Below are 22,393 nucleotides of genomic sequence, written 5' to 3'. Positions count from 1 at the left end.
CTGGGCTCTCTTTGGATTCTCCCGGAATTCTGGCTCCCTTTGGATCCAACTTTTTCCCTTCACTTCTCCCGGAATTCCGGGAACTCCTTTTGGATCCGACCTTTTCCCTCTGGATTCTCCTGGAATTCCGGGCTCTCTTTGGATTCTCCTGGAATTCCGGGAACTCCCTTTGGATCCGACCTTTCCCTTTAAATTTTCCCGGAATTCCGGCTCCCTTTGGATCCGACCTTTCCCTTTAAATTTTCCCGGAATTCCGGCTCCCTTTGGATCCAGCCTTCTCCCTTCAGCTTTCCTGGAATTCCGGCTTTCCTGGGAATTCCGGGAACTCCCTTTGGATCCGACCTTTCCCTTTGGATTCTCCCGGAATTCCGGGAACTCCCTTTGGATCCGACCTTTTCCTGGATTCTTCCGGAATTCCGGTTCCCTTCGGCTTTCCTGGAATTCTGGGCTCTCTTTGGATTCTCCTGGAATTCTGGCTCCCTTTGGATCCAACTTTTTCCCTTCACTTCTCCCGGAATTCCGGGAACTCCCTTTGGATCCGACCTTTCCCCTTTGGATTCTCCCGGAATTCCGGCTCCTTTTGGATTCTCCCGGAATTCTGGGCTCTCTTTGCTTCTCCCGGAATTCCGGGAACTCCCTTTGGATCCAACCTTTTCCCTTTGGATTCTCCTGGAATTCCGGGAACTCCCTTTGGATCCGACTTTTTCCCTTCACTTCTCCCGGAATTCCGGCTCCCTTTGGATTCTCCCGGAATTCTGGCTCCCTTTGGATCCAACCTTTCCCTGGATTCTCCTGGAATTCCGGGAACTCCTTTTGGATCCGACCTTTTCCCTCTGGATTCTCATGGAATTCCGGCTCCCTTTGGATTCTCCTGGAATTCCGGGAACTCCCTTTGGATCCGACTTTTTCCCCTTTGGATCTCCCGGAATTCCGGCTCCCTTTGGATCCGACCTTTTCCCTCTGGATTCTCCCGGAATTCCGGGCTCTCTTTGGATTCTCCTGGAATTCCGGGAACTCCCTTTGGATCCGACCTTTCCCTTTGGATCTCCCGGAATTCCGGCTCCCTTTGGATCCAACCTTCTCCCTTCAGCTTTCCTGGAATTCCGGCTTTCCTGGGAATTCCGGGAACTCCCTTTGGATCCGACTTTTTCCCTTCACTTCTCCCGGAATTCCGGCTCCCTTTGGATTCCTCCTGGAATTCTGGGAACTCCCTTTGGATCCGACCTTTCCCTTTGGATTCTCCCGGAATTCCGGGATCTCCCTTTGGATCCGACCTTTCCCCTTTGGATTCTCCCGGAATTCCGGGAGCTCCCTTTGGATCCGACCTTTTCCCTTTGGATTCTCCCAGAATTCCAGGAACTCCCTTTGGATCCGACCTTTCCCCGGCGCCGACGTCTCCCGAAATCCCGGAGTTTTCCAGGGCTGAAAGCTCTGGAATTCCGGGCTCCTGACGGAGTTTTCCTCCCTTTTCCAGGGAATTTCGCCGCCATGGACATCGAGGACTGCAACGCCCGCTCCTACATCACCGGTAAGGCTCCGGCACGCGTTTGTCATGGATTTCTCCCAGATTTTCCCTGGATTTCTCCCAGATTTTTCCTGGATTTTTCCCAGATTTATTTCCGGATTTTCCCCCTGATTTTTCTCAGATTTTCCCAGACTTTTCCCAGCTTTTCCTGGATTTTTCCCAGATTTTTCCCAGATTTTTCCCGGATTTTTCCTGGATTTATCCCGGATTTTTCCCAGATTTTCCCCAAATTTCTCCCAGGTTTTTCCCAGATTTTTCCCAGATTTATTTCCGGATTTTCCCCCTGATTTTTCTCAGATTTTCCCAGACTTTTCCCAGCTTTTCCTGGATTTTTCCCAGATTTTTCCCAGATTTTTCCCAGATTTTTCCCGGATTTTTCCTGGATTTATCCCGGATTTTTCCCAGATTTTCCCCAAATTTTCCCCAGATTTTTCCTGGATTTTTCCCAGATTTATTTCCGGATTTTTCCCCTGATTTTTGCCAGATTTTCCCCTGATTTTTCCCAGCTTTTCCCCAGATTTTTCCCAGATTTTCCTGGATTTTCCCCGGATTTTCACCGGATTTTCCCGGATTTTTTCCCAGATTTTTCCCAGATTTTCCCCGATTTTTCCTGGACTTTTCCCCGATTTTTCCCAGATTTATTTCCGGATTTTCCCCCATATTTTCCCCAAATTTTCCCCAAATTTTTCCCAAATTTTCCCCAGATTTCTCCCAGATTTTCCCAGATTTTCCCCCAGTTTTTCCCAGATTTTTCCCGGATTTTTCCCCTGATTTTTGCCAGATTTTCCCCAATTTTTCCCTGATTTTTCTCAGATTTTCCCCAGCTTTTCCTGGATTTTTCCTGGATTTTTCCTGGATTTTTCCTGGATTTTTCCCAGATTTTCCCCGGATTTTCCCTGGATTTTCCCGGATTTTGTCCCCAATTTTTCCCCAGATTTTTCCCAGATTTTTCTGATTTTTCCTGGACTTTTCCCCAATTTTCCTAGATTTATTTCCAGATTTTTCCCATATTTTCCCCTGACTTTTCCCCAATTTTTCCCAGATTTTCCCCAGTTTTCCCCAGATTTTCCCCAGATTTTCCCCAGATTTTTCTCAGATTTTCCCAGATTTTCCCCAGCTTTTCCTGGATTTTTCCCGGATTTTCCCCAGATTTTCCCCGCATTTTCCCCGCATTTTTCCTGGATTTTCCCCAAATTTTCCCCAAATTTCTCCCAGATTTTTCCCTGATTTTTCCCAGATTTATTTCCAGATTTTCCCAATTTTTCCCAGATTTTCCCCGATTTTTCCTGGACTTTTCCCCAATTTTTCCCAGATTTATTTCCCGGATTTTTCCCAGCTTTTCCCCAGATTTTCCTGGATTTTCCCCAGATTTTCCCGGATTTTCCCAGATTTTTCCTGGATTTTCCCTGGATTTTCCCTGGATTTTCCCCAGATTTTCCCAGCTTTTCCCAGACTTTTCCCAGCTTTTCCACAGATTTCTCCCAGATTTTCCCGGAGTTTTCCCAGGTTTTTTTCTGGATTTCCCCCAGCTTTTTCCCAGCTTTTCCCCAGATTTTCCCGGATTTTTCCCGGATTTTTCTGATTTTTCCTCGACTTTTCCCCAATTTTTCCCAGATTTATTTCCGGATTTTTCCCCTGATTTTTCCCAGATTTTCCCCAATTTTTCCTGGATTTTTCTCACATTTTCCCCAGATCTTTCCCAGATTTTCCCCAATTTTTCCCCGATTTTCCTGAGTTTCCCCCGGATTTTTCCTGGATTTTTCCAGGATTGTTCCCAGATTTTTCCCCGATTTTTTCCTGGATTTTTCCCAGATTTTCCCCAAATTTTTCCCAGATTTTCCCCTGATTTTTCCCAGACTTTTCCCAGCTTTTCCCCAGATTTTCCTGAATTTTTCCCCGATTTTTCCCAGATTTTCCCAGACTTCTCCCAGCTTTTTTCCCAGATTTTCTGCAGTTTTTTCCCTGATTTTTCCCCGATATTTCCCCAATTTTTCCCCGATTTTCCCCGGATTTCTCCCTGATTTTTCCCCAGTTTTCCTGGATTTTTCCCGGATTTTTCCCAGCTTTTTCCCTGATTTCCCCCCAGATTTTCCCGGATTTTTGGGGCTGGATTTGAGGAGGAACATTGGGAACGTCGCTGTTTAAGCACCCGGGGAGGGCTGAATTCCATGAAATTCCCAAGATTGGAGCTGTTGTTCCCTGCCGATATTCCCAACGTTTTTTTGGGAATCTGGGAGGAAAACCCATTCCCTGTGTTGAGTTTGGGGCTGGATCCATCCCGATCTCCGGGATCCCCTGCCTGAATCCAGGTGCAATTCCAGGGATTTTTCCATGGAATATCCAGGATCCATCACCGGGACCCCAACCCGGCTCCAGAAGGAATTCCAGGGCTGGATTTAAAGGATCCCGACCCCAAAATCATCGATTCGGTTGGGATTTACCCCGATTCCCAAGGAATCTGAGTGGGGAAATTCCGGACTTTTTCCAGCTTTTCCCACAGATTCAGGGCTGGAAAATCCCACGGGAATTTTACCAGGGGCTGGAATTCGCGTGGGAGCCGGGAATGGAGGAGGGGGGAGGGGTGGGGACGGGCCATTCCCGCTTGGATTGGGGCTGGAATTTCCAGGAGCTCGAGGCTGGAGCCGCTCCCGGAGGGGAGGGAATGGTTCAAATTCCAGCTTGGCAGCGGCGAGGGAATGAGATCCAGGAAAATTCCAGGAGGGAGAAGCTGTTCCAGGGGGCTTGGAATGTTCCCAGGAAAGCCGGAGCTGGAATTGCCCCGCAGGGATCGGGGAGGGGGAGGGGGAGAGGGGAGGGGGAGGTGGGAAGGGAATTTGCCGGGTTTGGAATCTTCCCGTGGATGCTCATCCCCAAAAAAAAAAAAAAATAAATGGGTTTGGATCCAGGCTGCCGGCGTTCCTGCCGGGAAGCTGAGCCTTTGGAGCCGTCCCGGATCTGTCCTGGATCCATCCTGAGCCCCTGGATCCATCCCGGATCTGTCCTGGATCCTTCCTGGATCTGTCCCGGATCCTTCCTGAGCCCCTGGAGCCATCCCGGATCTGTCCCGGATCCATCCCGGATCCATCCCGGATCCATCCCGGGTCCGTCCCGGATCCATCCTGAGCCCCTGGATCCAGGCCCGGATCCATCCCGGATCCATCCCAGATCCCTCCTGAGCCTCTGGATCCATCCCGGATCTGTCCCGGATCCCCCCTGAGCCCCTGGAGCCATCCCGGATCTGTCCCGGATCCATCCTGGATCTGTCCCGGATCCTTCCTGAGCCCCTGGAGCCATCCCGGATCCGTCCCAGATCCATCCCGGATCCCTCCTGAGCCTCTGGATCCATCCCGGATCTGTCCCGGATCCCCCCTGAGCCTCTGGATCCATCCCGGATCCATCCCGGATCCCCCCTGAGCCCCTGGATCCATCCCGGATCTGTCCCGGATCCATCCTGGATCTGTCCCGGATCCCTCCCGAGCCCCTGGATCCATCCCGGATCCATCCCAGCTCCTTCCCGAGCCTCTGGAGCCATCCCGGATCCCTCCTGAGCCCCTGGATCCATCCTGGATCTGTCCCAGCTCCTTCCCGAGCCCCTGGATCCATCCCGGATCCATCCCGGATTCCTCCCGAGCCTCTGGATCCATCCCGGATTCCTCCCGAGCCTCTGGAACCATCCCGGATCCCTCCCGGATCTGTCCCGGATTCCATCCCGAGCCTCTGGAGCCATCCCGGATCCGTCCCGGATCCCTCCCGAGCCTCTGGATCCATCCCGGATCCCTCCCGAGCCCCTGGATCCATCCCGGATCCCTCCTGAGCCTCTGGATCCATCCTGGATCCGTCCCGGATCTGTCCCAGCTCCTTCCCGAGCCCCTGGATCCATCCCGGATCCCTCCCGAGCCTCTGGATCCATCTCGGATCCACCCCGGATCCCTCCTGAGCCTCTGGAGCCCTCCCGGATCCATCCCGGATCCCTCCCGGATCCCTCCCGAGCCCCTGGATCCATCCCGGCTCCCTCCTGTCCCATCCTATTCCATGGCACCCCCAGCTCCATCCCCTGGATCTCTGCCTGCCCCGGTTCCCATTCCCGGCCCCATTCCCGCTGCAATTCTCACTCCCCGACTTTCGGGAATGCTCCATTCCTCATCCCTATCCCACAAAAATCTGGGATCTCACCAAATTCTGGGATCCCACCAAAATCTGGGATCCCTCCCTCCCTCTTCCCTTCCCACATTCCCATCCCTTTTCCCTCCTCCGCTTTCCCATTCCCGCTGCAATTCCCACTCCCTGACTTTTGGGAATGCTCCATTCCTCATCCCTATCCCACAAAAATCGGGGATCCCACCAATCTGGGATCCCACCAAAATCTGGGATCCCTCCCTCCTCCTTTCCCACATTCCCATCCCTTTTCCCTCCTCCCTTTTCCCATTCCCGGCCCCATTCCCGCTGCAATTCCCACTCCCAGACTTTCGGGAATGCTCCATTTCTCATCCCACCAAAATCTGGGATCCCACCAAAATCTGGGATCTCCCCCTCCCTCTTCCCTTCCCACATTCCCATTCCTTTTCCCTCCTCCTCCTTCCCTTTCCCATTCCCGGCCCCATTCCCACTGCAATTCCCACTCCTCATCCCACAAAAATCTGGGATCTCACCAAATTCTGGGATCCCTCCCTCCCTCTTCCCTTCCTCCCTCTTCCCTTCCCACATTCCCATCCCTTTTCCCTCCTCCTCCTCCTCCCCTTTCCCATTCCCGCTGCAATTCCCACTCCCCGACTTTCGGGAATGCTCCATTCCTCATCCCTATCCCACAAAAATCTGGGATCTCACCAAATTCTGGGATCCCACCAAATTCTGGGATCTCTCCCTCTTCCCTTCCCACATTCCCATTCCCGGCCCCATTCCCGCTGCAATTCCCACTCCCAGACTTTCGGGAATGCTCCATTCCTCATCCCTATCCCACAAAAATCTGGGATCCCTCTCTCCCTCCCTCTTCCCTTCCCACATTCCCATCCCTTTTCCCTCCCTCCCTCCCTCCCTCCCTCCTCCTCCTCCTCCTCCTCCTCCTCCCCTCTCTCCCCCATTCCCGGCGCTCTTCCCGCTGCCTCCTGAGCGCGGCTTTTCCCTGGATTCCAGGAATCTGCTCTTCCTGGAAGGTGAGCGGCTGCGTGCGCCCCGCCAGCACCGCCCTGCGCCCTCCCGGGATCCCGCGCTGCTTCCCGGGAATCGGCATCCAGGGAGCTCCGGGATACCTCCAGCAAGGTACGGGATCCTTGGAATTCCGGGATAATCCCCCCCCTTCCCCCCCCCGGCAGAACTCAGCGCTGGGGGGTGGAAAAGCGGCCGCCAGCAGGGGATTGAAGGAAGGGAGGGAGGGATGGAATTCCCGGGGCTGGAAGGAGGGAGGAGGGAAAGCGGGAATGCTCTGGCCACTCCCCGAGGTGGGATCAGAGGGATTTAGGGATTTGGGAGGAGCCGGAGATTCCCGGAGTGGCTCCAGGAGGGATTTGGGGTTTGTTGGAATTGCCGGGTTGGGGAGAAGAGCGGAGCGCGAGCTGGGATCGGGATGAAGCTTCGGGATATTCCTGAAGGTCGGTGCTGAGCCGCTCCGGGGGATTTGGGATTTCGGGATTTCGGGGTTCTGGAATTCCGTGTGTCGGGAGGGGAGGGTCCGTGGAGTGGGGTCGGAGCCGGGTGGGCTCTGGGATCATCCCAGTTTGATCCAGTCCGGGGGATTTGGGATTTCGGGGTTCTGGAATTCCGTGTGCCGGGAGGGGAGGGTCCGTGGAGTGGGATCGGAGCCGGGTGGGATCGGGATGAGGCTCCGGGATCATCCCAAGGGTCGGTGCTGAGCCGGTCCGGGGGATTTGGGATTCGGGATGTGCCCCTGGATCGGCTCCAGAGGGGGATTTAGGGATCCTGGAATTCCGTGTGCCGGGAGGGGAGGGTCCGTGGAGTGGGATCGGAGCCGGGTGGGCTCTGGGATCATCCCAGTTTGATCCAGTCCGGGGGATTTGGGATTCGGGATGTGCCCCTGGATCGGCTCCAGAGGGGAATTTAGGGATCCTGGAATTCCGTGTGCCGGGAGGGGAGGGTCCGTGGAGTGGGGTGGGATCGGGATGAGGCTCCGGGATCATTCCAGGGGTCGGTGCTGATCCGGTCCGGGGGATTTCGGGATTCTGGAATTCCGTGTGCCGGGAGGGGAGGGTCCGTGGAGTGGGGTCGGAGCCGGGTGGGATCGGGATGGGGCTCCGGGATCATCCCGAGGGTCGGTGCTGATCCGGTCCGGGGGATTTGGGATTTGGGATGTGCCCCTGGATCAGCTCCAGAGGGGGATTTAGGGATCCTGGAATTCCGTGTGCCGGGAGGGGAGGGTCCGTGGAGTGGGGTGGGATCGGGATGGGGCTCCGGGATCATTCCAGGGGTCGGTGCTGATCCGGTCCGGGGGATTTGGGATTCGGGATTTCGGGATTTCGGGGTTCTGGAATTCCGTGTGCCGGGAGGGAAGGGTCCGTGGAGTGGGATCGGAGCCGGGTGGGATCGGGACGGGGCTCCGGGATCATCCCGAGGGTCGGTGCTGATCCAGTTTGGGGGATTTGGGATTTCGGGATTCTGGAATTCCGTGTGCCGGGAGGGGAGGGTCCGTGGAGTGGGGTCGGAGCCGGGTGGGCTCTGGGATCATCCCAGTTTGATCCAGTTTGGGGGATTTGGGATTCCAGGATGTGCCCCTGGATCGGCTCCAGAGGGGGATTTCGGGATTCTGGAATTCCGTGTGCCGGGAGGGGAGGGTCCGTGGAGTGGGATCGGGATGGGGCTCCGGGATCATCCCGAGGGTCGGTGCTGAGCCGGTCCGGGGGATTTGGGATTTGGGATGTGCCCCTGGATCGGCTCCAGAGGGGGATTTAGGGATCCTGGAATTCCCTGTGCCGGGAGGGGAGGGTCCGTTGAGTGGGGTGGGATCGGGATGAGGCTCCGGGATCATTCCAGGGGTCGGTGCTGAGCCGGTCCGGGGGATTTGGGATTTCGGGATTTCGGGGTTCTGGAATTCCGTGTGCCGGGAGGGGAGGGTTTGTGGAGTGGGATCGGAGCCGGGTGGGATCGGGATGGGGCTCCGGGATCATCCCGAGGGTCGGTGCTGATCCGGTCCGGGGGATTTGGGATTTGGGATGTGCCCCTGGATCGGCTCCAGAGGGGAATTTAGGGATCCTGGAATTCCCTGTGCCGGGAGGGGAGGGTCCGTGGAGTGGGATCGGAGCCGGGTGGGCTCTGGGATCATCCCAGTTTGATCCAGTCCGGGGGATTTGGGATTCGGGATTTCGGGATTCTGGAATTCCCTGTGCCGGGAGGGAAGGGTCTGTGGAGTGGGATCGGGATGGGGCTCCGGGATCATCCCAGTTTGATCCAGTTTGGGGGATTCGGGATTTCGGGATGTGCCCCTGGAGTAGCCAGAGATGCTCTGGAATGAGATTTAGGGATTCTGGAATTCCTCGTGCTGGGAAAAAGCCCTTGGGAATGGGATCGGAGCCGGGTGGGGTCGGGGTGCGGCTCCGGGATCTTCCCAAGGGTCGGTGTTGTCCCACTCCGGGGGATTTGGGATTCGGGATCTGCCCCTGGATCGGCTCCAGAGGGGGAATTTAGGGATCCTGGAATTCCCTGTGCTGGGGGAGAGGTGCCCATGGAGACAGATCCAGCTCCTGAGGGGGATTTAGGGATCCTGGAGGGGGATTTAGGGATCCTGGAAAGGGGATTTAGGAATTCTGGAGGGGGATTTAGGGATCCTGGAAAGGGAATTTAGGGATCCAGGAATTCCCTGTGCTCCAGGGAAGAGCTGAGAAACTCCTGCCCCCTGAACTTCCCTTGGATCGGGATATTCCCCTCGGGATTTACCCCGAGCTCAACTCCAGAGGGGGAATTTAGGGATTCTTGAAGGAGAATTTTGGAGGGAATTTCAGAATCCTGGAATTCCCTGTGCTCCAGGGAAGAGCTGGGAAACTCCTGCCCCCCCCCAAAATTCCCTTCCCCTGGATTTTCCCCTCTGGATTTACCGTGGGACCAACTCCAGAGGGGGAATTTATTGATTTTTGAAGGAGAATTTGGGATTTTTGAAGGAGAATTTTGAGATATTTAGAGGGAATTTAAGGATCCAGGAACTCCCTGTGCTCCAGGGAAGAGCTGAGAAACTCCTGCCCCCTGAACTTCCCTTGGATCGGGATTTTCCCCTCGGGATTTACCGTGGGACCAACTCCGGAGGGGAAATTTAGGGATTTTTGAAGGGGAATTTGGGGATATTTAGAGAGAATTTCGGGATCCTGGAATTCCCTGTGCTCCAGGGAAGAGCTGGGAAACTCCTGCCCCCCTGAACTTCCCTTGGATCGGGATTTTCCCCTCGGGATTTACCCCGAGCTCAACTCCAGAGGGGGAATTCAGGGAATTCTGGAGAGGGAATTTAAGGATCCTGGAATTTCCTGTGCCCGAGGGAAGAGCTGGGAAAAATCGGATCCTTCCCTGGGATCGGGATTTTCCCCTCGGGATTTACCGTGGGATCAGCTCTGTACGGGAAATTCAGGGAATTCTGGAGAGGGAATTTAAGGATCCTGGAATTTCCTGTGCCCGAGGGAAGAGCTGGGAAAAATCGGATCCTTCCCTGGGATCGGGATTTTCCCCTCGGGATTTCCCCTTGGAATACCCGCGCAGGGCCCGCCCCGCCCCGCAGCCTTTTCTCCCCCCGGCTCCCTCGGGAGCAGCATTCCAGGCGGGAGCCGAGCGGGAACGGCTCCTCCCGGCCTTTCCCAGGCTTTTCCCACCCCTTTCTTGGGAAGGAAGGAATTTTTCACCCCCCCTCCTCCTCCCCTCTCGGGAGCTTTTGGGATGTTTGGGAAACGCGGAGCCGCTCCCAGGGCGCTTCCCGGGAATTCTTCCCGTTCCAATCCCCCAGCCCGGGGCGGGGGGGAATTTTTTTGTTTTTTGGGGTTTTTTGGGGTTTTTTTGGTTTTTTTTTTTTCCCCGAGGTTTTTGCAGCTGCCGGAGTTTGGGAATCGCGTTCCCAGCTGCTCCAAAGGGGAACTTTGCCATCCCCCAAATTCCGCCGTTCCCATGGAAGCGCGGCCCCAGGGGGGGGAGTTTGGGGTCGGGGAGTGGGGGGGGAGTTTGGGATTTGGGATTGGGGAGGGGGGAGTTTGGGATTTGGGATTGGGGAAAGGGGGAGTTTGGGATCGAGGGGATTTGGGATCGGGGAGAGGGGAAATTGGGATCGGGGAGAGGGGGGAGTTTGGGATTTGGGATTGGGGAAAGGAGGAATTTGGGGTCGAGGGGATTTGGGATCGGGGGGGGGAGTTTGGGATTTGGGATTGGGGAAAGGGGGAGTTTGGGGTCGAGGGGATTTGGGATTGAGGAGGGGGGAGTTTGGGATCGGGGAGAGGGGGGAGTTTGGGATTTGGGATTGGGAAAGGGGGAGTTTGGGGTCGAGGGGATTTGGGATCGGGGAGGGGGGAGTTTGGGATTTGGGATTGGGGAAAGGGGGAGTTTGGGATCGAGGGGATTTGGGATCGGGGGGGGCGGAGTTTGGGATTTGGGATTGGGGAAAGGGGGAGTTTGGGATTGAGGGGATTTGGGATCGGGGAGAGGGGAGTTTGGGATCGGGGAGAGGGGGGAGTTTGGGATTTGGGATTGGGAAAGGGGGAGTTTGGGGTCGAGGGGATTTGGGATCGAGGAGGGGGGAGTTTGGGATCGGGGAGAGGGGGGAGTTTGGGATTTGGGATTGGGGAAGGGGGGGAGTTTGGGATCGAGGAGATTTGGGATGGGGGGGGGAGTTTGGGATTTGGGATTGGGGAAAGGGGGAGTTTGGGATCGAGGGGATTTGGGATCAGGGAGGGGGAATTTGGGATCGGGGAGAGGGGGGAGTTTGGGATTTGGGATTGGGGAAGGGGGGGAGTTTGGGATCGAGGGGATTTGGGATCGGGGAGGGGGGGGAGTTTGGGATTTGGGATTGGGGAAAGGGGGAGTTTGGGATCGAGGGGATTTGGGATCGGGGGGGGCGGAGTTTGGGATTTGGGATCGGGGAAAGGAGGAATTTGGGGTCGAGGGGATTTGGGATCGGGGGGGGGGAGTTTGGGATTTGGGATCGGGGAAAGGAGGAATTTGGGGTCGAGGGGATTTGGGATCGGGGAGGGGGGGGGGAGTTTGGGATTTGGGATTGGGGAAAGGGGGAGTTTGGGATCGAGGGGATTTGGGATCGGGGAGAGGGGAGTTTGGGATCGGGGAGAGGGGGGAGTTTGGGATTTGGGATTGGGAAAGGGGGAGTTTGGGGTTGAGGGGATTTGGGATCGGGGAGAGGGGAAATTGGGATCGGGGAAGGGGGGGAGTTTGGGATTTGGGATCGGGGAGAGAAATTTGGGATTGAGGGGGGGAATTTGGGATCGGGGAGGGGAGTTTGGGATCGGGGAGAGGGGGGGAGTTTGGGATTTGGGTTCGGGGGGGGGATTTGGGATTTGGGATCGGGGGGGAATTTAGGATCAGGGAGGGGTGAGGAGGAATTTGGGATTGAGGGGGAATTTGGGATTGGGGGGGATTTGGGATCGGGGAGGGGTGAGGAGGAATTTGGGATTGAGGGGGAATTTGGGATTGGGGGGATTTGGGATCGGGGAGGGGGGGAGTTTGGGATTGGGGGGAGGAATTTGGGGTCGGCGAGGGGAGTTTGGGGTCGGGGAGGGGGCATTTGGGATTTGGGATCGGGGGTGGAAAATTTGGGATTGAGGGGGGGAATTTGGGATCAGGACAATATGGGATGGGGAAGGAATTTAGGTTCAGGGGCAGGGATTTGGGATCGAGGGGGGAATTTGGGATTGGGGGGGCGAATTTGGGATGGGGGAGAATTTGGGATCAGGGGAGAATTTGGGATTTGGGGTCGGGGGGGAATTTGGGATGGGGACAGGAATTTGGGATTGGGGGGGGAAATTTGGGATCGGGACAATTTGGGATGGGAGGAGAAATTTGGGATGCTGGGGGGGGGGTGGGGGGAATTTGGGATTTGGGATCGGGGGGGGGAATTTGGGATCGGGGGGGGCGGAATTTGGGATGAGCCGGGAGCTGCTCCAGGGAATTCGGGGAGTGGGGAGGGGCCGGGCTGGGCCCGGGGTTGGGATCGGGATCAGGATCGGGATCGGGATCGGGATCGGGATCGGGATTGGGATCGGGATCAGGATCGGTGCCCCGGGAGCTGGGAGTTGTCAGGGAAAGGAATTCAGGAGGGATCCAGGGGGATCTGAGGGGATCCAGGGGGGGATTCAAGGGGATCCAGGGGGGTCCAGGGGACTTGAGGGGGGATCCAGGGGGGATCCAGGAGAGTCCAGGGGGGATCCAGAGGGATTCGAGGGGATTCAAGGGGATCCAGAGGGGAGCCAGGGGGGATCCAGGGGGGAGCCAGGGGGGATCCAGGGGGATTCGAGGGGTTTGGATCCCTTGGGATCACCGGGATGGGGGATGGGAGCGGGAATGGGATTGGGAGTGGGAATGGGATCGGGAGTGGGAGCAAATCCCAGCCCCAGCCCCTTCCCAAATCCAGGATTGGGGTTTGGAATCGGGATTGGGATCGGGAACGGGATCGGGAATGGGAGCGAATTCCTGTCCCAGCCCTTCCCAAATCTGGGATTGGGGTTTGGGATCGGGAGTGGGATCAGGAATGGGATCAGGAATGGGAGCGAATTCCTGTCCTAGCCCTTCCCAAATCCGGGATTGGGGTTTGGGATCGGGAGTGGGATCAGGAATGGGATCAGGAATGGAAGCGAATTCTGGCCCCGGCCCTTCCCAAATCTGGGATTGGGGTTTGGGATCGGGAACGGGATCGGGAATGGGAGCGAATTCCTGTCCCAGCCCTTCCCAAATCTGGGATTGGGGTTTGGGATCGGGAACGGGATCGGGAATGGGAGCGAATTCCTGTCCCAGCCCTTCCCAAATCCAGGCAGGGAGTTTGGGATCGGGAATGGGAACCAATCCCAGCCCCAACCCCTTCCCAAATCTGGGATTTGGGTTTGGGATCAGGAATGGGAGCGGGGATGGGATCGGGAACGGGATCGGGAACGGGATCGGGAGTGGGAGCGGGAATGGGAATGGGAGCAAATCCCAGCCCCAACCCCTTCCCAAATCTGGGAACGGGGTTTGGGATCGGGAACGGGATCGGGAGTGGGATCGGGAGTGGGATCAGGAATGGGATCGGGAGTGGGATCGGGAGTGGGATCGGGAGTGGGATCGGGAATGGGATCAGGAATGGGAGCGAATTCCGGCCCCGGCCCTTCCCAAATCTGGGATTGGGATCAGGAACGGGATCGGGAATGGGATCAGGAATGGGATCGGGAATGGGATCGGGAACGGGATCGGGAACGGGAACAAATCCCGGCCCCTTCCCAAATCCAGGGAGGGGGGTTGGGATCAGGAATGGGAGGGAATCCAGGTCCCAGTTTGGGCATTCCCATTCCCAGTCTGACCCTTCCCATTCCCAGTCTGCCCAGTCCCATTCCCAGTCTGACCAGTCCCGTTCCCAGTCTGACCCTGCCCGTTCCCAGTCTGACCCTGCCCATTCCCAGTCTGACCAGTCCCGTTCCCAGTCTGACCCTGCCCATTCCCAGTCTGCCCAGTCCCGTTCCCAGTCTGACCAGTCCGTGTCCCCCCAGGCCGCGGGGATTCCCCCCTGGAGCCGGAATTCCGCTCGGCCGTGGTGGGAGCGGCCGCCCGGAGCCCGCCCAGCCCCCGCTCGTCCCCTCGGTCCCCCGGTGAGTATTCCCAGAATTCCCAGAATTCCCAAATTCCCGAAATCCCAAATTCCCGAAATCCCAAATTCCCAAATTCCCGAAATCCCAGAATTCCCAGAGTTCCCAAATTCCCAGAATTCCCCAATTCCCAAATGCCCAGAATTCCCAAATTCCCGAAATCCCAGAATTCCCAAATTCCCAGAATTCCCAAAATTCCCAGAATTCCCAAATTCCCGAAATCCCAAATTCCCGAAATCCCAGAATTCCCAGAATTCCCCAATTCCCAGAATTCCCAAATTCCCAAAATCCCAAATTCCCGAAATCCCAGAATTCCCAAATTCCACAATTCCCAAATGCCCAGAATTCCCAGAGTTCCCAAATTCCCAAATGCCCAGAGTTCCCAAATTCCCAAAATTCCCAAATTCCCAGAATTCCCGGAGTTCCCAGAATTCCCCAGAATATTCCCGAAATTCCCAAAATAATCCCAGAATATCCCCAAAATTCCCAGAATTTTCCCGAAATTCCCAGAACATTCCCAGAAGTCACAGAACATTCCCTGAATATTCCCTGAATTCCCCAAATTCCCAGAAAATTCCCAGAATTCCCAGAATATTCCCAAAATTCCCAGCATTCTCAGGATCTTCCCAAAATTCCCAGCATTCCCAGAACATTCCCAGAATTCTCAGAAAATTCCCAGAATATTCCCAAAATTCCTGGAATTCCCAAAATTCCCAGAACATTCCCAAAAATTGCCAGAATATTCCCAGAATTCACAGAACATTCCCAGAATATTCCCTGAATTCCCCAAATTCCCAGAAAATTCCCAGAATTCTCAGAATTTTCCTGAAATTCCCAGAATGTTCCCAGAATTCCCAGAATTCACCGAATATTCCTGAAATTCCCAGAAAATTCCCAGAATTCCCATAATATTCCCAGAATTCCCAGAAATCCCAGATTATTCCCCAAATTCCTAAATATTCCCAGAATTCCCAGAATATTCCCAGAATTCCCAGCATTCCCAGAATATGCCCAGAATATTCCCAGAATTCCCGAAATTCCCAGAATATTCCCAAAATTCCCAGCATTCTCAGGATCTTCCCAAAATTCCCAGCATTCCAAGAATATTCCCAGAATTCCCAGAATTTTCCCAAAAATTCCCAGAACATTCCCAGAATTCCCAGAATTCCTGAAATTCCCAAAAGTCCCAGAATTCCCAAAAATTCCCAGAACATTCCCAGTATTCCCAGAAGTCCCAGAATATTCCCAGAATTCCCAGAATTCCCAGAATTCCCAAAATATTCCCCAAATTCCCAGAACCCGGAATTCCCAGAATATTCCCAAAAATTCCCCAATTCCGAGAATTCCCAAAATTCCCAGAACATTCCCAAAATTCCCAGAATATTCCCAAAATGCCCAGAATATTCCCAAAAATTCCCAAAATATTCCCAGAATTCCCAGAACATTCCCCAAAAAATTCCCAAAAAATTCCCAAACTATTCCCAAAATTCCCAGAACGTTCCCAGTATTCCCAGAAATCCCAGAATATTCCTGAATTTCCCTCCGAATTCCCTCAGCTCCCTCATTCCTGACCCCACATTCCCACTGGAAAACACCCGGGAGCTCCGGAATTTCGGCATTCCAGAGGTGCCAGTGCCGGGAATCCGATGGAATGTGGGAAAATCCGATGGAATCTGGGAATTCCCTGAGGGAATGTGGGAAAACACCGGGAATTTCCTGGGAATTTCCCGGGAATTTGCTCCGAATTCCCTCCGATCCCTCATTCCTGATCTCGTTTTTGTCTTGGAAAACACCGGGGAGCTCCGGAATTTCGGCATTCCAGAGGGTGCCAGTGCCGGGAATCCGAGGGAATGTGGGAAAATCCGAGGGAATGTGGGAAAACACCGGGAATTCTCTGGAAATTCCCTCCGAATTCGCTCCGAATTCCCTCAGCTCCCTCATTCCTGACCCCCCCATTCCCACTGGGAGCTCCTCAGGGATGCGGAATTTCGGCATTCCAGAGGTGCCAGTGCCGGGAATCGGAGGGAATGTGGGAAAATCCGATGGAATCTGGGAATTCCCTGAGGGAATCTGGGAAAACACCGGGAATTCTCTGGAAATTCCCTCCGAATTCCCTCAGCTCCCTCATTCCTGACCCCACATTCCCACTGGGAGCTCCTCAGGGATGCGGAATTTTGGCATTCCAGAGGGTGACAGTGCTGGGAATCCGATGGAATGTGGGAAAATCCGATGGAATCTGGGAAAACACCGGGAATTTCCTGGGAATTCCCTGGGAATTCGCTCCAAATTCCCTCAGCTCCCTCATTCCTGACCCCACATTCCCACTGGAAAACACCTGGGAGCTCCGGAATTTCGGCATTCCAGAGGTGCCAGTGCCGGGAATCCGAGGGAATGTGGGAAAATCCGATGGAATCTGGGAATTCCCTGAGGGAATGTGGGAAAACACCGGGAATTTCCTGGGAATTTCCCGGGAATTTGCTCCGAATTCCCTCCGCTCCCTCATTCCTGACCCCACATTCCCATTGGAAAACACCTGGGAGCTCCAGAATTTCGGCATTCCAGAGGTGCCACTGCTGGGAATCCGATGGAATGTGGGAAAATCCGAGGGAATGTGGGAAAATCCAATGGAATCTGGGAATTCCCTGAGGGAATCTGGGAATTTCCCCAGAATTCCCTGGGAATTCCCTCCGAATTCCCTCAGCTCCCTCATTCCTGACCCCCCCCCATTCCCTCCGGGAAGGAATCTCAGCATTCCAGAGGGGGAGGCGGCCTCACCTCCTCTTGGAATCCGCTGGAATGTGGGACAATCCCTCTGGAATGTGGGACAATCCCTCTGGAATGTGGCAGGATCCCTCTGGAATGTGGGACAATCCCTCTGGAATGTGGGATGATCCCTCTGGAATGCGGCAGGATCCCGCCTTTCCCCCCCCTTTCCCAGCTGCTCTGATCCCTCCCGAGAATTCCCGGGAATTCCGGCTCCGGCCGAGATTCCAGAGGGAGGAGAAAGTTTGGGAAAAACCCGAACCCGTTCCCTGAGGGAATGAGGGAGAGAGGAGGGGGAAAATCCCGAGAAAAGGAGGGAGCGGAGCCGGGAATTCCGCTGGAATTTCCCTGGGAATGCCTCTGGAATTTCCCTGGGAATGCCTCTGGAATTGCCCCGGGAATTCTGCTGGAATTGCCCCGGGAATTCTGCTGGAATTGCCCTGGGAATGCTGCTGGAATTGCCCTGGGAATGCCTCTGGAATTTCCCCGGGAATTCTGCTGGAATTGCCCCGGGAATTCTGCTGGAATTGCCCTGGGAATGCTGCTGGAATTGCCCCAGGAATGCCTCTGGAATTTCCCCGGGAATGCCTCTGGAATTGCCCCGGGAATTCCGCTGGAATTGCCCCAGGAATGCCTCTGGAATTTCCCTGGGAATTCTGCTGGAATTGCCCCGGGAATTCCGCTGGAATTGCCCCAGGAATGCCTCTGGAATTTCCCCGGGAATGCCTCTGGAATTGCCCCGGGAATGCCTCTGGAATTGCCCTGGGAATTCCACTGGAATTGCCCCGGGAATTCTGCTGGAATTACCCCGGGAATGCCTCTGGAATTGCCCCGGGAATTCCGCTGGAATTGCCCCGGGAGCGCTCAGGGATGGGGGGGGAGGAGCCCGGAGCAGAATTCCAGGGATTTGTGGGGGGTGGGAAAAGCCGCGGGAGGAGGAATCGATTCCCTGAATCCCGGCCCTGAATCCCTGAATTCCCTAAATTCCCTGAATTCCTGAATTCCTGAATCCTTCCCTGAATCCTGAATTCCCTAAATCCCTGAATTCCCTGAATCCTTCCTTGAATCCTTCCCTGAATCCCGAATCCTTGAATCCTGAATTCCCTAAATCCCTGATTCCCAAATCCCTGAATTCCCTGAATTCCCTGAATCCTTCCCTGAATTCCCTGAATCCTTCCCTGAATCCTGAATTCCCTGAATTCCTGAATTCCCTGAATCCTTCCCTGAATCCTTCCCTGAATTCCTGAATTCCCTGAATCCTTCCTTGAATCCTTCCCTGAATCCCTGAATCCTGAATTCCCTGAATTCCCTGAATCCCGAATCCCTGAATTCCCTGAATCCTTCCCTGAATCCCTGAATCCCAAATCCCTGATTCCTGAATCCCTGAATTCCCTGAATCCTTCCCTGATTCCCAATTTCCCTTCCCTGATTCCCGAATCCCTAAATCCCTTCCCCCATTCCCGAATTCCCGAATCCCCGAGTCCCAAATTCCCGATTCCGGGATCCCCAGATCCCCCATTCCCGAATTCCCGACTCCCCCATTCCCAGTTTCCCATTTCCCATTCCCAAATTCCTGATTCCTGGATCCCCCATTCCCAGTTTCCCATTCCCTCCCCCCATTCCCGAATTCCTGGATCCCGAATTCCCGGACTCCCATTCCCAAATTCCCGGCTCCCCCATTCCCAGTTTCTCTCCCCTCATTCCCGAATTCCCAGACCCCCATTCCTGAATTCCCACCTCCCTGATTCCCGGATCCCAGATCCCCCATTCCCTCCCCCCCCACTCCCAAATTCCCGGCTCCCAAATTCCCGGCTCCCTGATTCCCAGTTTCCCATTCCCTGCCCCCATTCCCAAATTCCCGGATCCCAAATTCCTGGACCCCTATTCCCAAATTCCTGGCTCCCCCATTCCCACTTTCCCATTCCCACTTTCCCATTCCCAGTTTCCCATTCCCCCATTCCCAGTTTCCCATTCCCACTTTCCCATTCCCAGTTTCCCATTCCCTTCCCCCATTCCCCCATTCCCAGTTTCCCATTCCCTCCCCCCATTCCCCCATTCCCCCATTCCCAGTTTCCCATTCCCACTTTCCCATTCCCCCCATTTCCCCATTCCCGGTTTCCCATTCCCACTTTCCCATTCCCCCCATTTCCCCATTCCCTCCATTTCCCCATTCCCTCCATTTCCCCATTCCCACTTTCCCATTCCCACTTTCCCATTCCCCCATTCCCCCATTCCCAGTTTCCCATTCCCACTTTCCCATTCCCACTTTCCCATTCCCACTTTCCCATTCCCCCATTCCCAGTTTCCCATTCCCCCCATTTCCCCATTCCCACTTTCCCATTCCCACTTTCCCATTCCCCCATTCCCCCATTCCCAGTTTCCCATTCCCTGCCCCCATTCTCAAATTCCTGGATCCGAAATTCCTGGACCCCCATTCCCAAATTCCTGGCTCCCCCATTCCCACTTTCCCATTCCTCCATTCCCATTCCCAGTTTCCCATTCCCTCCCCCCATTCCCCCATTCCCCCATTCCCATTCCCACTGTCCCATTCCCACTTTCCCATTCCCAGTTTCCTATTCCCCATTTCCTCCCCCCATTCCCCCATTCCCCCATTCCCTCATTCCCAGTTTCCCATTCCCTCTTTCCCATTCCCCCATTCCCAGTTTCCCATTTCCCCATTCCCATTCCCAGTTTCCCATTCCCCCATTCCCCCGTTCCCAGTTTCCCATTCCCATTCCCCCATTCCCACTTTCCCATTCCCACTTTCCCATTCCCCCATTCCCTCATTCCCAGTTTCCCATTCCCCCATTCCCACTTTCCCGTTCCCACTTTCCCATTCCCCCATTCCCATTCCCACTTACCCATTCCCAGTTTCCCATTCCCCCATTCCCAGTTTCCCATTCCCACTTTTCCACTCCCTCCCTTCGCCGCCCCTCCCTCAATTCCCGCTCGCTCCAGGCCCCCCCCCCCGGGCCACATTCCCAACATTCCCAAACCTCTCCAGAACCTCCTCCCACCATTCCCAAACTTCTCCAGAACCTCCTCCCACCATTCCCAAACTCCTCCAGAACCTCCTCCCACCATTCCCAAACTTCTCCGGGACCTCCTCCCACCATTCCCAAACTTCTCCAGGACCTCCTCCCAACATTCCCAAACTCCTCCAGGACCTCCTCCCAACATTCCCGACCCTCTCCAGGACCTCCTCCCACCATTCCCAAACTTCTCCAGAACCTCCTCCCACCATTCCCAAACTTCTCCAGGACCTCCTCCCAACATTCCCGACCCTGGAGCAATTCCTGGGAATAAATCCCACCCCATCCACAGCAATCGATCCCTTCCCACCTCAGAATTCCTTCCAGACCCGATTCCCACCTGATCCCTGGGAATCCCTTCCCTCTCCTCATCCCATTTTTCCACTCTTATCTCATTTTTCCACACTCTCATCCAATTATTCCACTCTCTCATCTCACTTTTCCACTCTCATCCCATTTTTCCACACCCCCATCCCATTTCCCCCCCCCTCCCGTTTCTTCCCCTCTCATCCCATTTTTCCTCCCTCTCCTCATCCCATTTTTCCACCCCCTCCTCCCATTTTCCCCCCTCTCCTCCCACTTTTCCACACCCCCATCCCAATTTCCCCCTCTCATCCCATTTTCCCCCCGTTTTCCCCCCTCTCATCCCATTTCCCCCTCCCATCCCATTTTTCCACACCCCCATCCCATTTCCCCCCCTCTCCTCCCATTTTTTCCCCCCTCTCCTCCCATTTTCCCCCCCTCTCCTCCCATGTTTTCCCCTCTCATCCCATTTTTCCACCCCCCCATCCCATTTTTCCCCCCCATCCTGTTTTTCCCCCTCTCCTCCCATTTCCCCCCCTCTCATCCCATTTTCCCCCCGTTTTCCCCCCTCTCATTCCATTTTCCCCCCTCTCCTCCCATTTTCCCACCCCCCATCCCATTTTCCCCCCTCTCCTCCCATTTCCCCCCATCCCATTTTTCCACACCCCCATCCCATTTCCCCCCTCTCATCCCATTTTCCCCCCGTTTTCCCCCCTCTCATCCCGTTTTTCCCCCTCTCCTCCCATTTTCCCACCCCCTCACCCCCATTTTCCCCCCTCTCCTCCCGTTTCCCCCCCATCCCATTTTTCCATACCCCCATTCCATTTTTCCCCCCTCTCCTCCCATTTTCCCCCCTCTCATCCCATATTTTCCCCCCCTCCTCCCATTTTTCCACACCTCCATCCCATTTTCCCCCCTCTCCTCCCATTTCCTCCCTCCCATCCCATTTCCCCCCATCCCATTTTTCCACTCTCCTCCCATTTCCCCCCCCCTCCCATTTTTCCACACCCCCATCCCAATTTCCCCCCCTCTCATCCCATTTTTCCCTCCTCATCCCATTTCCCCCCTCTCATCCCATTTTCCCACCTCCTCACCCCCATTTTCCCCCCTCTCCTCCCATTTTTTCCCCCCTCTCATCCCATTTTTCCACACCCCCATCCCATTTTCCCCCTTCTCATCCCATTCCCCCCCCGTTTTTTCCCCCCTCTCATCCCATTTTTCCACCCCCTCCTCCCATTTTCCCCCCTCTCCTCCCATTTTTCCACACCCCCATCCCATTTCCCCCCTCTCATCCCATTTTTCCCTCCTCATCCCATTTTCCCCCCTCTCCTCCCATTTTCCCACCCCCCATCCCAATTTTCCCCCCTCTCCTCCCATTTTCCCCCCTCTCATCCCATTTTCCCACCCCCCATCCCATTTTCCCCCCTCTCCTCCCATTTCCCCCCATCCCATTTTTCCACACCCCCATCCCATTTCCCCCCTCTCATCCCATTTCCTCCCTCCCATCCCATTTCCCCCATCCCATTTTTCCACTCTCCTCCCATTTCCCCCCCCTCCCATTTTTCCACACCCCCATCCCAATTTCCCCCCCTCTCATCCCATTTTTCCCTCCTCATCCCATTTCCCCCCCTCTCCTCCCATTTTCCCCCCCCTCCTCCCATTTTTCCACACCCCCATCCCATTTCCCCCCTCTCCTCCCATTTTCCCCCCTCTCATCCCATTTTCCACACCCCCATCCCATTTTCCCCCCTCTCATCCCATATTTTCCCCCCCTCCCATTTTTCCACACCCCCATCCCATTTTCTCCCCTCTCCTCCCATTTTTCCCCCTCCTCCCATTTTTCCCCCCTCTCATCCCATTTTTCCACACCCCCATCCCATTTCCCCCCCTCTCCTCCCATTTTCCCACCCCCCCATCCCAATTCCCCCCCTTCTCCTCCCATTTTCCCCCTCTCCTCCCATTCCCCTCCCCATCCCAATTCCCCCCTCTCTTCTCATCCCATTTTTTTCCCCCCG

The 22,393-nt window shown here is 55.2% G+C and overlaps 1 protein-coding gene across 1 annotated transcript in view; it reads left to right on the top strand.

Annotated features, from left to right (window-relative positions):
- Positions 1–1,408: 1,408 nt before the first annotated feature.
- The window catches only part of LOC138100931 (zinc finger protein Eos-like), a 53,180-nt gene continuing 32,195 nt past the window's right edge, over positions 1,409–22,393 (top strand). Inside the window, exons 1-3 of the mRNA XM_068998755.1 lie at positions 1,409–1,528; positions 6,656–6,781; positions 14,185–14,283. Coding sequence (XP_068854856.1) covers positions 1,489–1,528; positions 6,656–6,781; positions 14,185–14,283 — 265 coding nt within the window. The 5' untranslated portion in view covers positions 1,409–1,488. The remainder of the gene's footprint in view (positions 1,529–6,655; positions 6,782–14,184; positions 14,284–22,393) is intronic.

This window comes from Aphelocoma coerulescens, unplaced genomic scaffold (assembly GCF_041296385.1).
Source record: "Aphelocoma coerulescens isolate FSJ_1873_10779 unplaced genomic scaffold, UR_Acoe_1.0 HiC_scaffold_168, whole genome shotgun sequence".
Lineage (NCBI taxonomy): Eukaryota > Metazoa > Chordata > Aves > Passeriformes > Corvidae > Aphelocoma > Aphelocoma coerulescens.
Note: the sequence above shows the minus strand (reverse complement) of the source record. Positions and strands in the feature narration are given on the sequence as shown.